The 17,388-nt window shown below is 39.6% G+C and overlaps 1 protein-coding gene across 8 annotated transcripts in view; it reads left to right on the top strand.

Moving 5' to 3' along the window:
* Nucleotides 1-16,443, top strand: part of dpp9 (dipeptidyl-peptidase 9) — a 95,325-nt gene extending 78,882 nt beyond the window's left edge. For all 8 annotated transcript variants that reach the window (XM_041204603.1, XM_041204605.1, XM_041204604.1 and 5 more), the window contains 6 exons: nt 713-858; nt 5,178-5,324; nt 9,281-9,433; nt 11,767-11,909; nt 13,930-14,041; nt 15,629-16,443. In XM_041204603.1, the coding sequence (XP_041060537.1) occupies nt 713-858; nt 5,178-5,324; nt 9,281-9,433; nt 11,767-11,909; nt 13,930-14,041; nt 15,629-15,721 (794 nt within the window). In that variant the 3' untranslated portion in view covers nt 15,722-16,443. The remainder of the gene's footprint in view (nt 1-712; nt 859-5,177; nt 5,325-9,280; nt 9,434-11,766; nt 11,910-13,929; nt 14,042-15,628) is intronic.
* The last annotated feature ends 945 nt before the right edge of the window (nt 16,444-17,388 follow it).

The following is a 17,388-nucleotide window of genomic DNA, read 5'->3' as shown; positions in this document are numbered from 1 at the left end:
ATTGGATTGTTGAAATCAGCACATCAAAATCATGTTCAAATCCACAAGTTAAAATTCTTACAGTTTAACGGGAACATTAATTTAATGTTTCATGTGGCCTTAACGCACATAAATGGCCTGTGCAGACTAAAGCACTTGTGCTCCAGTAGACAGCTTCAAGCAGTCTAAATAGGAAGAGGGGCAATATTAAAATAAATGATCATAGAGCATGACTGACTGGGCTTTTTCCCTCTGAAGATAATGACTGTTGCTTGGTGCAGCCCCGTATGCCAGCTGCTTGACGCATTTAACCCTAGTGAAGATGATTCTTATATAAACCTAAACGATAAGTGTTGGTAGACCATACTACCAAGCATGATGCTGTTTTTTGTGCCAATTCAGGTAGCCGGCAAATGATTAGGGGCAAGGGCCCTGACTAATATTTTTCTTGCCTGGCGTAAGGGCATTGAGATCATTTTTAGAGCCCTACTTGTCCTGATGGCTGAGATCAACTAGTTCAGCAAAGACTCAGGATCAAAATGTTGCCCTGCGGTCTCTTTTAATGCTAGACTCTATGTACTATCTTTTTGGTCTCTGGAGGAGCTTCAACTGAGCTTTGAACAGTGCTAATGCCACTAGTTTCAGTACAGACTGGGCAAAACTTTGATAAACTGACCTGAATCGTTGTCACTTTGTAGAGTAAGTTCTAACTTTTCTCCCTTCTCTTGAACAGGTTGTCCCCCTGATTATGTGCCACCTGAAATTTTCAACTTCCCTAGTAAATCTGGTTTCAAGCTGTACGGCATGTTATATAAACCTCACAGCCTGCAGCCAGCTCGCAAGCACCCCACTATCCTCTTTGTTTATGGGGGACCACAGGTAAGGCTACCAGGCGATATGGTTTCTCATTTTAATTTAGTGTCTGGGTCATTTTTTCAATTAAACAGCCAGCAAGTTTTTATAAGTGCAAGAGGAGCTTTTGAAGAAAAAATATTATTTTGATGTTCCTGAAGCTTTTTTTTCCCCTATCTTTGCATTTTTGCCACAGCCAGCATGCATTGCCTATCCGTAATTACCTTTGAGAACATGGTGATGAGCTACCACCTCAAGTTGCTACATGGTTTGTGGTGAATGTACTCCCGTGGTAGTGTCAGGTAGAGAATTCCAGGATTTTGCCTAACCAGATTGAAGGAACAGTAATCTATTTCCAATTTGGGTTAGCATGTGAATTCAATTTTTTAAAAATCTAAACTATACCCTTAAAGGATGGTGTCTCGTGCCTATTGCCTATTAGTGGCTAGTGATTGTTCTGTTTGGGATGAAACCAAGTTGGGAGCCTCTTTAGAGTTGAGAAGTTCCAAGACTACATACTTGGCAGTAGAGATTCATAAACAAACCATATGTCATTTACTGGCTAATCTGAGTAACGCAGGTATACAGTATTCTGCATTTTTGATTGTCTAAACAATAACCTTAATGAGCCAGACTAAGTAGCCCTATCACTGGGAGCTTATCTTCCTACTTTGCATCAGGTAAACCTACAAACCAATGCCCTAATAAGACAGGCTGAACAAGCAAAAAGATATTTTCTGTTGTTAAGGCACATGATGTTAGCTCAGTAAAATGTATGAGTACCTCTACACAGCTGAGCTTCTAAGCCTTGGCTCTGCTGACCTACATTTCTGCTATTTGAACTTGTATAGGGGGAAAGAGTGGAATGGGAAGTGTGCACACTATTATTTGACAGCAGCAAAAGCAAAACAGTATGGATGCTGGATATCTGAAATAAAAACAAAAGGCTGGAAATACTGACCAGGTCTGGCAACTGCTGTGGAGAAAGAAAGAGGTATCGTTCTGAAACATTAACACTTTCTCTCTATGCAGATGCTGCTAGACCTTCTGAGTATTTACAGCATTTTATATTTTTACATCTGGTTCGATGACTTTTAATCATGAAGGTAGATTTCTCTGCCTGTCAACACCAAGTGAACTAAAAGAGGATCTTGTCTTACTTTTTTTTTGTTCTACACTTTACCCTCTAGTTTTTCCTTTTACTTTTTACACACTGCAGCTGATTCATGGAGGCAAGTAGTCATGTAGGCTTGAATGGTTTTGAGTACTTCCCCAAAGCAACAGCTTTTTAAACATGTGCAAGAACTGTGTGTAGGCAGTTAGTGTTGGAGAGATCTCCCACAAGATGAGGTTTTGGATGAAAGCCTTTTGACCTATTTAATGGCATTTTTCCAAATGCCTTGCTGCCTAATCCACCATTACCCTATGAAGTTGTCAGTTTACATCAAATTATTAGCAAGTTTTCCCATCTGGAATTATAACGCATTGGTGCAACATATATTTGCAAATATGGAGGAGGAGCTTTAGCACATGGCTGTAAATAGCACTACCACATGCCTTAAATAGCACTATAGTGTTTGTGGAAGGAAACCTCAATGGATACAAATTTTTAACAAGTCCCAGTTTGGTTAAACACGGGGGCAGCCATTACAAATTTCACAAGTGCACTTTTAAACTCCCAATCATCTAGCCTATGGCCTGCCATTTTTCTGCAGTCATTAGTTTTCTCAGTCATTCCTTTGCCTTCATGTCATGAGCACTTTTCCCCTATCAAATCACCCAATTGTGTTCCTCCTGATATATGGTCTCCATCTAGATCCCTCAAGCCTAAGGTGCTAAGACTTGTAACTCTTTCGAGTCCAAACACGTTTCCATCTGTTCCTATTCAGATGAAGTTACATTGTTTCATAGTTTGCCATCGTGAGATTTGAACTCTTGATCTTGGTGTTGCAAGCCCAGTACCATAACCACTTGGCTACTTAGGCCAAGCTCAATATATGTACTGCCGAAGCGAGCACTAAATGAGTGAAATCTATCAATGTATCAGTCACTACATTGTTTCATAGTTTGCCATTGTGAGATTTGAACTCTTGATACTCTTTTGAGTAAACCTGTTTCAGATGAAGTTACATTGTTTCATAGTTTGCCATTGTGAGATTTGAACTCTTGATCTGGGGGTTACAAACCCAGTACCATAACCACTTGGCTATTTAGGCCAAGCTATGAAGTTACATAGTTTGCTATTGTGAGATTTGATCTCTTGATACTCTTTTGAGTAAACCTGTTTCCATCTGTTTCAGATGAAGTTACATTGTTTCATAGTTTGCCATTGTGAGATTTGAACTCTTGATCTTGGGGTTACAAACACAGTACCATAACCACTTGGCTATTTAGGCCAAGCAAAGTAACTCTTTCAAGTACAAACCCATTTCCATCTGTTTCAGATGAAGTTACATTGCTTTGCCATTGTGAGATTCAAACTCTTGATAATCTTTTGAGTAAACCTGTTTCCATCTGTTTCAGATGAAGTTACATTGTTTCATAGTTTGCCATTGTGAGATTTGAACTCTTGATCTTAGGGTTACAAACCCAGTACCATAACCACTTGGTCATTTAGGCCAAACACATTTCCATCTGTTTCAGATGAAGTTACAATGTTTCATAGTTTGCCATTGTGAGATTTGAACTCTTGATACTCTTTTGAGTAAACCTGTTTCCATCTGTTTCAGATGAAGTTACATTGTTTCATAGTTTGCCATTGTGAGATTTGAACTCTTGATCTTGGGGTTGCAAGCCCAGTACCATAACCACTTGGCTATTCAGGCCAAGCAAAGCAGCTCTGTAACTCTTTCAAGTACAAACATGTTTCCATCTGTTACCTATTCAGATGAAGTTACATTGTTCAATAGTTTGCCATTATGAGATTTGAACTCTTGATTTTGGGGTTACAAACCCAGTACCATAACCACTTGGCTATTTAGGCCAAGCTTAGTGCTAATACTTGTATCTTTCACAATTGGTTTAACGATAGTAACTAGATCTTGTTAGTCCACATAAAGCATTATCGGGCTTCTCCTTTTCCAAAACAGCCCATCATCCTGGAAAGCCACAACTAACTCTGGTGTTTTTCTCTATAAGAAGCCATCTCCTTGAGCTGCTTTCACCTATCCCTGCACAGCCCTCAGTGGCATAAGAGTCAATAAGCAGAGGGTTTATGTGAGGTAATTGGCAAAAGAGCCAGAGACAAAATGAGGAAAAAGTTATTTTTTGCAGGGCGTTATGATCAGGAATGCACTGCTGGAAAGAACAGAGCAAGGAGATTCAAAAATAACTTCTGAATACTGGGTGAATACTTAAAAAGGAAACATTTGCATGGCTATGGGGAAAGAACCCTAACCCCTCCCACGTACAAACCAACTGACGTGGAGGAAATGATGTGAAGACGGCAAACATGAAGTTTGCCACTTTGTGACTTAACCCATCATAAAGCTAGTGAGATATATTGGCTGTGGCTTAAATACAGCAGTGTTCCAACAAATGCATACACCTTCTGTACAAGCATAAAAAGTCGAGTCTGCTGCATTTGCTCCTGGCATATACTGAGGAATGCATTGCAAAATTGCACATTTGTGGTCTGTAATCTTGTGTCCATAAAAAATAACGAGAAGTAAATCACAGGTTGGAAATGTGGAGTTCTGCAGAATGTGATCCTGACTCGCATCAGTATCGGGAGCTGTGGAAGTTTTAACATAATAAAAATTGAAAGTAAATGAAAGTGATTATAATGCATTGCCACTTAATTTAGCATTAATGGGGATGTGTATATGCAAAAAGATGATTTTTAGGTCTCGAAAATTGGAGTCGTCATATATGTCATGATTTACAGTATTTACATTTATGTAAATTGTTAAATTGACTATAAATGTGTGATCACAGCCAGTATAACACCTCTCTGAAAGTGCTAAGTTGTACCATTTGCATGCTAGCCGTTTAAAATTCTTCAGGATTAAAACATTTCCGCCAGATTATGTTCTCCACTTCTAAAGTAGCTCAGCCAGATAGAGGTACTCTGCATACTATTGTAGCTGTTCAGTGATTGTCAGGACGCTTTTCATTCATAGTAATTTATAATTGATCCCTGTTTGACATCCACATATACATTTTTAAGCAGGTTACTGTAAAGCTGCCAAGTTAGGAATCTAGAGCCCATATGCGAAGTTATTTGAAACTGGACAGTGCGCTTAACAGTGGAGAATTTGGTGGAGCCCCTGCATTTTCTATTAACACCTTCACTCACCTGATCACTAAGAATATTGACTGTAGAATTTGTTTCCTTGTTCATGTAGGTCCAGTTGGTGAACAACTCGTTCAAGGGAATAAAGTACCTGAGGCTGAATACTCTGGCGTCTCTTGGTTATGCAGTGGTGGTGATCGATGGCAGGGGGTCCTGTCAGCGAGGCCTTTTGTTCGAAGGTGCCCTCAAAAACAAAATGGTATTTTCCCTTTTACCGCAGTGGTTTTAATTGACTCTTAACTAAATGTGTCCATTCTCACCATGTTCTTATAGCCTGAAGAACTCTACATATTAAAAAAATCCAAACTACTTTCCCTTCTCTTAGGAAGACATGGATAATGGCACTAGGGTGCAGATTTCATCGATGTGGTTGTTCATGTGTGCTCCTTAATGTTATGCTGGTGGGCTAATTAACCCTGGAAATCAGCCTTTGTTTTACTTTAAAAATGACAGGTTCTGACACATCAAATCATGTTCAAATGGTTCTGTGCTCTGCTTCACTCACTGTAATCATAAATATTGATCTTTTAATTTCTCTGCCAATAGCTCTTCCTATGACCTCTAAGCTACTTGCTGAGATATGATCTGTAGCTTTCTGGAACCAAGTTTTCTCTCTGGTACCTTCAGTGTTGAGCTGCTGGTTATGGCATGTTAATCGGTTCCAATTGCTAGAAATCATCAGATCTGTCTTTTTTCCCAAACTGTGAACAGGTGAGCGAATGAGGGTATTATTGGAGAGGAGTTATAGTCCCAGGCACGATAGGTTGAATGGCCTCTTTCTGTGGTGTAACTTTTCTATGGTTCTGAGAGCCCTGCTGTGACTGCCTCCTGGAACAAAATGTCCAAGTAACACTCTTCCACCGCCATCCCCACCCCAATGACCCACAATCTCTGCAGCACAGACACCAGCTCCGCAATTCTGTTGAAGCTGCAGATGCTTACCACAGATATGGTTGCCCAAGACTGCAACTCGTTCAGCAAACTCCTGCACGTTGCAGTCACAGCACCTGCCCTACCATGCCTATCTAACCTTATTTATTTGATTACTTCACTTCAATTATTAACTAGTTAACTAAAATAGCAGGTTATAGCCTCCTAACTTGGAGACAAAAGAAGGGCACTCTGCAGCTACTGGAGGTAAAATACAGAATATAAAGCTGCACTTCTTCCCAACCCCACCATCGCATCGAATTCCCACTTGCACCAAATGCCTGACTTAGCATTTCAGTTTATGAAACGCTATTCCCGGAACACAATGTGCTCTACACTCTGGAGCTTATGGCTCACATCCAAGTTACAACTGCTAAGCCATTAACACTTATTCAGGCAACCACTTTTAGTTTGGCAGTTAACTACCACTGCAGACAGTTTGTTAACTACGCATCTTAACTAGCTTGTAGTTTCTTTTGCAGTTTTAAAGTTCTAGTCAAATTCTATTAATCTAAATTACATCTTGAGAAGCACTTACCATTTGCACCAAATTCCTGCCTTAGCATTCTGCTTGCGAAGTATTTTGTTCCCGTTTACCCCGTGCTGCACATCCTATGACTCTCTGCAATTGCAAATTAATTTCAAATTGGGAGCTAGTTTTAAATTTTGGGGCCATGTTATTAGAAACTGTACTGACACGACCCCAAATTTACATTTGTGACTTAAAGCTAGGGTACAGATGATTTTCATCTCATCAGATGAGCATACATTTCAATCTGTGTTCTAATTTTTCCACTTTATTGAGTTATGTCTCCCAAAGTTAGCTGTGTGATCTCTTGGGCCTCTGACACTTTGTAACCACCCACCGTCAATTGAGTGGACTTGGAGTTTCTACCCCCTGCCTACTGGCAAGCATTATTGCCTGAAGGCATGATTGTGACAAATCACGTAAAAAATCAGTAACACTGATTGGCAACATGAATGTACTAACTTTACTTTGCTAGATCCAAAATGCTGTTTTCCCAAATCAGAAGCAGTGACATTAACTTGATGTGTTATAATTGAAGTTTATAAGATTGATACTTGGCATGGTAACTTTAATTTTAGGGTAAATGAAGGGGGTCATGTGAGCCATTCTGCAGTCTTTCCAATAATAAGCCTGGGTGGGTTTGATTGTTAGAGATCAAAGGAAGGCTTAGCTTGTTTTACTGAGAAGAAGGTACAAGGTATTTACGTATGGAGACAATGGTAGCAGTCTCTGGATTTACAATGAGTAGCCTGAGAATCTCAGGTCCCAAAAGGTGTTGAAGTTACAGGTAGAGTACCTCAAATCCGACTATCCAAATACCAGGCATTTTTATTAACGTTCCATGAATAGTGAGTAAAATTTTAAAGAATTAACTTACCTGGACAATTTGGTTAGGCACTGCATTGGCACAGTGTAATTCCAGACAAATTACCAGCTTCCCCACTTCAAGCGATCCTTGACCCTACCCAAGCTGCCCATGGCCCAAACCATTCGACCTGAAATCTGACCTCGGTCTCAAGGGCGTCAGATTTGAGGCACTGTACATGTACTGGGTTATAACCAGTTGTGCTGTAACCTGTCCATATATTTATAAGATGAATGAGAATTGGGGTCAAGGATAGATAATTAGCATTTCTACCTGAATGCAAGGCAAATCTGTTTCATGTCCTCATGGGGAAGAGAGCAAGGGAAGCCATTTTGCAAGGTCTGGTTACAGGCTTCCCTATAAATCAATGAATCTCAAGCAGTATTGTGGCCAGCAGAAGAAAAGGCTGTTTGACTTTGCAAGCAACCAGAGCTGGGTGCGGGATTGAGGGCTGCATCCTGCAGCTATCTAAGGATTCTAGGAGATTTCATTCTGGCATGATCAGAGGGAAGAAGAAACATTGAAACAGGCTTTACTGTTGGTAGTGGATTAAAGAAGCTTGCCGAAAACTGAGGAAAGCACCTGGAGGCAGTCACTCAAAGTTACTACTCAGCAAAACAGGAATACAGAAATTCATTGGAAGCTGGGAGCAACTGTAAGCTGTTTGCTAAAAGGACTGTAATTCCATGGAGAGTGTGATGGGTAATTATACAAGGGGGAACATCACTTTCTGTAGCTTAAAGTAAAAGTTGCCTTTTATTGGAAAATGGTGTTTAGTCAATTGTGATTTCTTAGCTCACCACTGCCATCTCAGGGGCAATTCGGGATGGTCAATAAATTCTGGCCTAGCCATCAAAGCCTACATCCCTTGAATAAAAAAAACTTATTACAGTAAAAGTTTTAAAACAGGAAATCATGTCGTATTATGATTCTTTCAGCTAGCAAGTGGAAGTTCAAATCCCTTTAAAAGTTATTGGTTTCTTCGGCGATTATAATAGTTGAAAAAGTCAAAGAAGAGCAAGTAGTCTTCAGCCAATCAAGCTTGTACAACTCACCAGCTTGACATTCAGTGAACATTTTGAACTCTCCTAATGATAAAAGATAATTAGAAATGAGAGATGTGATTCGGCCTGTCTAGTTTAACCTTCCATAGAATTCTGAGGTCCTGCCCTCACCAAGTAGGTAATTCTAAGCATTCATCACTACCTGAATAATTTTTTAGGTCTGCTTTGAATTAATATTTCATTTATTCAGGTTAATACCTTTAATCCCACAGGTCTGACTTTAATTTTGGAATAAAAATGGAAAATGCTGGAAAAACTCAGTAGGTCTGGCAGCATCTGTGGAGAGATAAAGAGTTAACATTTTGAGTCCGTGTGACTCTTGCTTCAGAGCCATATGGACTCAAAATGTTAACTCTGTTTCTCTTTCCACGGATGGTGCCAGACCTGCTGAGTTTTTCCAGCATTTTCTGTTTTAATTGCCAATTTCCAGCATCTGCAGTGTTTTGCTTTTATCTTAGTGTTTAATTCTGGAACGTTGTATTTACAATTTCCTGATATGCTACTGAGAAATTGGAAATAGACTGATGTGACTTTAAGTCTTGTTCAATTAATCAAAACTATTCACATTGTTCTTAGAACTTCAAATGCCTCCTCAATGTCCCTTAAGCCCCTATACCCTTTTCCACCTGAGAGAACAAGTATGTGACCTGCTCCAAGCTTTGTGCTAATGGTGTTCTTAAATCTTACACTCAGGTGTTCTAATCTTAAATGTGGAACTCAATAATTATTGAAGCCTTACGTCTCTTATTTTCCCCTGTCCTCTACAGGGTCAGGTAGAGATTGAAGATCAGGTCGAAGGGCTGCAGTGGGTCGCGGAGAAGTATGGCTTCATTGATCTTAACAGAGTTGCCATCCATGGCTGGTCATATGGAGGTTTTCTCTCCCTCATGGGTTTGATCCACAAGCCCAAAGTCTTCAAGGTAATGAAAGGAGCAGCTGAATCAATTTGGATGAATCATGTTTAAAAGCATAATAAAATGATACCTGGGGCCAGTGTTGTGAAGTACATTGCCCACACTCGTGGTCTTGTGCAACTAAACTAAATCATGGAACCCAAAGTGAAATTACATTTAATCACTTCAAAATTTGCCTGTAGATTATGGATCTGTTTTAGCATGTGATTTCAATCTCTTATTTTAGATTCATTTTATTGTTTTAAAAAAAATGCAACCTTATTTTGCAGTTTAAAGGGAAGTAAGAGCAAATAGGAAGAAATCATTTAAGTATTACATTACTCTGATAAGTTGATGCCTTGAACACTTGTGTCCCCAGGACGTGAGATGTGCAGATTCAAATCGATGTAGGGAGAGTAGCGAGATTATTGATCCTGTAGAGTGACGACAGTGTTGGTGCAATAAAGTTCTTTACTATGGAGTAGAGGGATGAAACTTTGCTGAGTTCTTTCTGAACTCGTACTTTTAGCCCAGCTTCTACCATGCTCATAGCATTAAGACTATCCTGTTCAAATTGCTGCTGTGGTGTACTATCCCCTTTTATCCTTTTTGACCTCGGTAGCATTAGCACCATCCTGCTCCATCATCTTTCTTCCATCATCTCTCCTGTTGTCTGGCCCCATGGAACAATCTTTCGATGGTTCCACTGTTAGATTTTCTAACACAACCAACATAGCTTCACCAATGGTTTTTATTTCTGACCAGAGTCCCCTGTGGAACTATCCGTTTTCCTAATTTTCCTTACATATCCCCATTTGATAATTGCATCCATAAATATAGTTAACTTCCATCTATATGCTGCTGACAGGTAGCACCATGAAAACACCAAGATGACCACTTTTATAGCATACTACCTTTTTGACATTGTCATACATGAATCAAAACTTCTGACCCAAGGCTGCTGTTCTTGCTGCCTGCCATTTGACTTTCTCCCTCCTTGGCTACTTGCTTAGACTGAACCAGCCACCAGTCCTGATCAACTCTGATGTGAGCTTCAAGTCCCACATTCAATCCATCACCAAAATTATCTCCACTTCTTTTACAGTGACCTCCCCCATTTACCTCTCACAAATCACTGCTGAATGATTCGTACATTCTTTTTTCTACCTCCCTGATTTGCGTAGCTTGCTAGGCCATTTCAGAGGGCATTTAAGAGCCAACCACATTGCTGTGGGTCTGGAGCCACATATAGACCAGGTAAGGACAACAGATTTCCTTCCCTAAAGGCCATTGGTGAACCACGACAATGGTTTCATGGTCATCATTAGACTTAAATTCCAGATTTTTATTGAGTTCAGATTCCACCATCTGCCATGGCAGGATTCAAACCTGGGTATGCAGAGCATTACCCTGGATCTCTGGATTACTAGTGCAGTGACAATACCACTAGGTCATCGCCTCCTCCTCCTTATCATCCTCCTACAAACTTCAATTTGTCCAAAATTCATTCATACATATCATGTTTAGCACTGAGTCACATTTGCTTATTGTCGTCATACTCATTAACCCATATTGCCTCTCGATCTCCCAATTTATTATACTTCTTATCATTTTCTTCTTTATCTCCCTCATGGCCTCACTGTATGGCTGCAACTTCCTTTCGCCTTAAGTCTGCTCCTACGTTATAGCCCTTTGATTCTAGACTTTTATGTATGCCTCACCTCCCTCATTCCATCAGCTGCCTTGCCTTACAATCTCAAACTCCGGTCCTAAAACTTTTAGCCTTTACTTTTTTCATACTTTTATTTTTTAAAAATCTTATCCATTTGTTGGCGAAGAACGTCTAGTTTAGCCACTGCAGCTCTGTATCTGTTTTTATTATTTACTGCAATGTAAAGTATCTTGAGATGCTGCTTAAATGCTAAAGGTTGTAGGACTGGTAGTAGGTTGCCTGCTTACCTTTCCATCTTTCAAATGAGACATTAACCCGAGGCCCTACCTGTTCTCTCAAGTGGCCATGAAAACAATCCCATGACACTATTTTGAAGAAGAGCAGAGAAGTTATCACTGGTGTTCTTGCCAATATTCATCCCTCAATCAACATCACAAAACAAAGATTATCTGATCACTATTACACTGTCGCTGTGGGAGATTGCTGTGCGCAAGTTGACTGCCAAGTTTCCTGCATTACAATAGGGACGACACTTCAAAAGTACGCCATTCACTATAAAGTACTGAGTAGACCAGTAGGGATTTTTTGATGTGCGATGCACTGAAGTAAACGAAGTTTAAAACTTAGATACTGAAACTTGTAATAAAATGCTCTCTTGTAAATAACAGGCTATCTTAATATTTTGTAGGTTGCTGTAGCTGGTGCACCAGTCACAGTCTGGATGGCCTACGACACTGGTTACACTGAGCGTTATATGGACGTTCCAGAGAGTAATCAACAAGGTTATGAAGCTGGTTCAGTGGCGCTACATGTTGATAAATTACCAAATGAGTGAGTAATATTGTTTCTCAAAGCAGCATACTGCATAGAATTTATAGCACAAAGACTTCTCTCACCCATCAGCTAAGCATATTAGCATAATCTCCCATTCCTTTCTCTGTCACTTGTTTATCCAACTTCCCTTCAAATGCATCACAAGTTGACCCTGTTATGTGGGGCACACAAAGATTTGTAGAATGTGTTCAGTTTGACATTAGAAATGGTACCAGTCATAAATGTATATAATGTGAGGGATGATTTATTCTACCTTGCTGATCATGCACTTGTAATTTTGAATTGGAGATTACAAGTAGTGACTTGGATTCTGATCTCGGATATATAATGCCATTACCTCTGCTTTCATGTAGGAAGCATTTGTATAGAATTTGGGCAAGTTGAAATAAAAAACTGCAAGTGCAATAAATCTGAATAAACTAAATGTTAGGGGCCTGTCAGCAGCTGAAAAATAGGCTAACATTTGTTTGGAGACCCCCACCTTTCATTAAAAGTGGGGGAGGAGAAAAAAAGCAAATAGACTGGCTAAAATAATGAGGGCTGGGGAGACCAAGTGGTGAAGCAACTATGTAAGTACTATTACTAAAAGGTTCATGCTGAACATTTTAAAAATATTAAACATGTTTAAGCATCAAACATTAAAGGGAGGAAAAATTGCTGGATGGTACACCCAAGATGATGCACATTCATAGAGTGAATTTAAAGATGAATAGAAATAACCCCAAAGTGGAAATGAGTGGAATTGAAAAAATAAATTGGCTGTTCTAATTGACTTGACAGTAACATCCAGCCTCATCCTGTCCTCATTTAGACAATGTAGGTTGAATGCTACAGCAGTACAGCCTAGAGTTCCCTTAATGCTGGCAGCAGTTCTGACTCTAATAAGCTTAAAGTAATTTCAAGCATCTACCTCTTTCATGCCCCTTCTGACAAAGAGTTCAATGGTATATTGAGCTATGGCTACAATAAAATCCACATATCTTGCTTGCCTCGGTTAAAGTGGTTGGATATCAATTGCTTGCCCCGAGAAACATGTTATCATGCATGAAGTGTAGGGGAGACGATGGAAATGTACATGCAAACTCAAGTTTTTCGCAGCGATATGATGGCTAACAGTGAACAGGGTTCAAGACTACCTACAGTTCCTGACTTATTTGCGATGGCCTTTTTGAAAAACTTGGAAAGGGCGATCTTGGTTCCAACTTGCCATTCTTCTAATTCAACAAAATAGAAATTTTATTTGAAATCTAACAGAATTTGGAATTTAAGCTGCTGGATATTATCTGAACCTAATATAGGAACATTGAGTGTGTAGGAGTGATTTTTAATGGAAGTCAACCTGAGTTCTGAATATTATTCATGGGAAAAAACTGAAATCATTGGTAATAACTTTACCCTACTATTGAAGATTCATTAATAATTGCTGTGCACCCCCCCCCACCAAACTTGGTCTTTTAGATTGATTTGAAACAGTATTGTGCTGTATATCTGCATATTTGGTCTCAATCTCAGAGCAAATTCATCAAAGTGGTATTGAGTTTTTGAGGGAGTGTGGTGTACAGTATGGTTCTGATATGACAAAGCTAATGTGACTATTTTGTAAAGTAGTATTTTTTCATTGTCTATGTGAATACCAGACAACAAAGCGTACTTAAAATTGAAATATAATGGGAAGACCAACTGGTCAGCGAAGTAATTACCCAAACTCAACCTTGACTTTAGGTCCTGATATTGCCTGGTGGCCCAGCTGACCTCTGGCTGAATGAACCTCCACAAGGCTTTGCACAATATTTCCTCTCTCTGGAGAGGTTGAAAAGATATTCTTGCAGTACTTGCACTGCCTCTTTTTTTTATCTGCAAAATTTAATTAATAGTTAGCTGTAGAAAAACCTATAACCTGTGTTACCCTGTCCAGAGGAAGTAAAGGGAGCTGAACTTAGATGAAATAGAATGGTCATTTTGGTTCATTTTGCCTTTTTATTCATCGTTGTGATGTTTTGATACTTTATTCACCCAGGCCCAATCGTTTGCTGATTCTGCATGGATTTTTAGATGAAAATGTGCACTTTTTCCACACAAATTTCTTAGTATCGCAATTAATCAGAGCTGGAAAGCCATATCGGCTTCAGGTATGATTATATTTTGTGACCAACTAACTTTATTACTTTAATATGAATGCCAATAATTAGATAATGTTTTGTTTTGTGGTTCCAATTTCCAGATGTCTAAAAATATGACTGATTAAAATGAAACAGATCTTGATGTCCAGTAATATTTTCCAAAGCAGTACTCGGGGCCAGCCCAACATCCTAGAAATATATATGCCTGAATGCACATGGAACCTACCTGATAACTGGTACAAGATAGAAGTCTTGGCCCTGTAATCTCCACTAGATTACTGAGTACTAGAGTACATTACAGGCCCCAATTTTGTGCCATATTCTAGGTTATCGATAGTTGTGCAAGGAAACATTTAAGCTTTGAAAAAAGCTAGCATTGTAGCGCTGCCAACCTTGTCTTGCTTTTGTTATGTTTCAGTCCAGTGAAGGCACTAACCCTGGAAACACAGGAAAAATTTGAATCCTGATAAGCATGAAAATATGCTGCTTCAGAATTTTATTGTCCTATCAAGAAGGCATTGATCTTTTCCTGACACAGTGGCTGGTCACATTTCAGTAACTTGCCAAGCGGGTATTCTTCAATTATAAAACATTCAATAACGGATGATTACCCTAGCTGGGCCCAGTCTATGATGCTTAACACGAGTTTCCAGCTGTGGTTGCTGCATTAGGATCAGAGCTGGGTTTTCCCATAACTTGGGGTACAGAAACCACATAGAATGCCCCTTGGCTGTGATCAGCTAATTTGACAAACTGGACATCAAACCCTGGGATCTTTGCGTTATCGATGATCTTTACTTGAACCCACCAATGTATTGGCAGAAGTACAGTTGTGGCTTTTTACTCTGTTTTGACTTGAATAAATGGCCACTGGGGTCATATCAACTCTAGTCACTTTTCAGATATGTGGAAGGTCATTATTGGATTCCCTTTGCATTCTTTCCCTTTATATGCATGACTAATAGTCTGGTTAAAAATCAAAGGGAGTGCTTAAATTGTATTTGTATCTGTCACATTTTAGCTGTCTTTTGAATCTGCTAGTTGTCAGCAAATGACACCAACAAAGGCCAGTGTTGTTAGTTTGGAATTGAAAGTGCCTACTTTTGATGTTCTACAGATGTCATTGACGATGTGAACTAGAATCACTTTTTGATCATGGAAAGCATTGTCTGGGGTCCACTTACACCTTCCAACAGGAGTCCTTGACTAGCACTTGAAAGTGGAATCCTTAACAGATTTTTCCCTCCCTGACTTAAGTGGGGGACAAAGGAAACCTTTAGTGACCTGGCTGCTGAACTGGAACTGAGAACTAAGTATAGATTGCAAATTGTAACTGAGATCTTCAAGTCTGTTGTTATATCAATCCCTGTTTTCATCCATTAAGTTGTCAGAGAAGCTGGGGAAATTATTTTAATCTTAGTTGAGCTTGGAATTTTGCCTTTCCTCCAAGGACTGGGAACCTCACTGCTGTCCACTTGCTTTGATTGACCTTATGTCCATATCCCTTAGTTCTGAGCTATTCAGCTATAAATATTTTTTCAATGTTACCATCCTTTGCAAATAACTGGATGTTGTTTGTCTGTCTGTCTGCTACAGATTTATCCCAATGAAAGACACAGTATTCGCTGCCCTGAGTCTGGAGAGCACTATGAGATAATGCTGCTACACTTCCTACAGGAATACCTCTGAGAAAACAAGTGAACCACAACAAAAGAAATGTTTTTGGACCGTTGCTGATATTTGGCTCCCGGTGACGTGCTTTTTGTCAAACAACGTATTCCCGCCCCCAACCCATAAATCCTCAGTCCTAACTACACAGATTTAGCATTTCCTTTGCAACTTCATTTCTGAGCAAAGTGGGAATACTACACTGATCTCACTGAATTTGATTTTAAACTGTGATTTGATAAGACTGAAACCTAACATTGTTACTTCAGTTTAATTTATATAAGTGTTAACGGTACAGTGTGGAATCAGTTAATTCACCTAAACTGTACACTGGCATTGATTTCAGCTTTTGTACATGCCTTGAAAACTGCACGATGGTAGGGAGAAAGAGAAGATTAAAGCCAAATGATTACTCTCGGCTTCAAAAGACATGTCCAGATGTCCTGCTGTGAATTTGACATACCACTTTGCAAAAAAAAAGCTTCACTTGTTCCGATTAGCCATCGTGTTTCTGAAATGCATCCCCATAGGAACTTGATTTCTCACGATCATTCAGTAAAAGACTTGAGTTTTAACCTCTGCAAGCTGCACCACCCAAGAAGTGTGTTTCAGGGCAAGAGCCAACTACAACTTTGCTGAGTATTCAAAGTGCGTATTATTAAAAGAAAATATTTTTATGGATTCTTATTCTTTTATAATGAGTGTATGGCATTGTAACTCATTAAAATAATTGTAACGCTTAATTCATAGCACGTTATTTCTCCACAACTGCCTACCAATTTTATGCCTTTCTCTCCTGAAGACGTTGCCCCTGCTGGGCCACAGTTGCACAGATGCTAATTGCTGTCTGGTATCTTGTCCAAGTGTAAGCTTAGGCATTGTGTCTCGGAGTTTTCAGATGTGGAGGATATCATACACAGCTCCAGTCCTGTCCTTACCCAATCGCAATGATAACTTGTATTTTAATAGTCGTTTTAACATAGTGCTGAATGGTATTTCATGGAGGTCAAGGGTTGAAAATGGATGCCGAGCCTAAGAGGGGGAAAAAAAATAAGTGAGATAAAGTATAAACTTGATCACGAGGATATGTTTCGAGGAAAATTTTAGAGGAGAGGGAGATGGATAGTTTAAATTGTTTAAACAAGAAATTCCACACTCTGGGACTAAGATGGCTGCAATCATGACCAACAGTGCTGGGAAAAAAGGAAGGAGAGATGCACAAAGGGTCAGAGCCGGATGATTGGAGAGCATCAAGTTCTGGCTGGAGGTTACAAAATTAAAAATGAGAACCAAGGATGGATCCCTGTGGGATTCCAGTGTGAAGGAGGCAAGGGAAACTAGTGGTAGGGATGCTGTAGTTAATTCGATAAATTAGAGTGGAACCAAGTAAGAACAGACCCAATGAGATGGATAACCAAGGATGGTAGGAACAATTCTGTTTGAAGGCTGTATGGAAGTCAAAAAGGATGAGCAGGGCAATGCACCACAGTGTCACAGAACATTGGTTGAGACTTGGTTAGCGCCTCTTTGGTGCAGTAGGAGGAATGTAAATCTGTTCAAGGGGTTTATATCCAAAGTCGTGGCTTCAAAATTGAGAAGCAACATGTGCCAGAATCTACCATCCACACATGCACACTTTTTCCAGACTAGTCAATGGATAGTGACTATGAGCAAGCGTTTTCTCTTCC

Source organism: Carcharodon carcharias, chromosome 14 (genome assembly GCF_017639515.1).
Source record: "Carcharodon carcharias isolate sCarCar2 chromosome 14, sCarCar2.pri, whole genome shotgun sequence".
Classification (NCBI taxonomy): domain Eukaryota; kingdom Metazoa; phylum Chordata; class Chondrichthyes; order Lamniformes; family Lamnidae; genus Carcharodon; species Carcharodon carcharias.
This window is presented reverse-complemented; position numbering and strand designations above follow the sequence as displayed.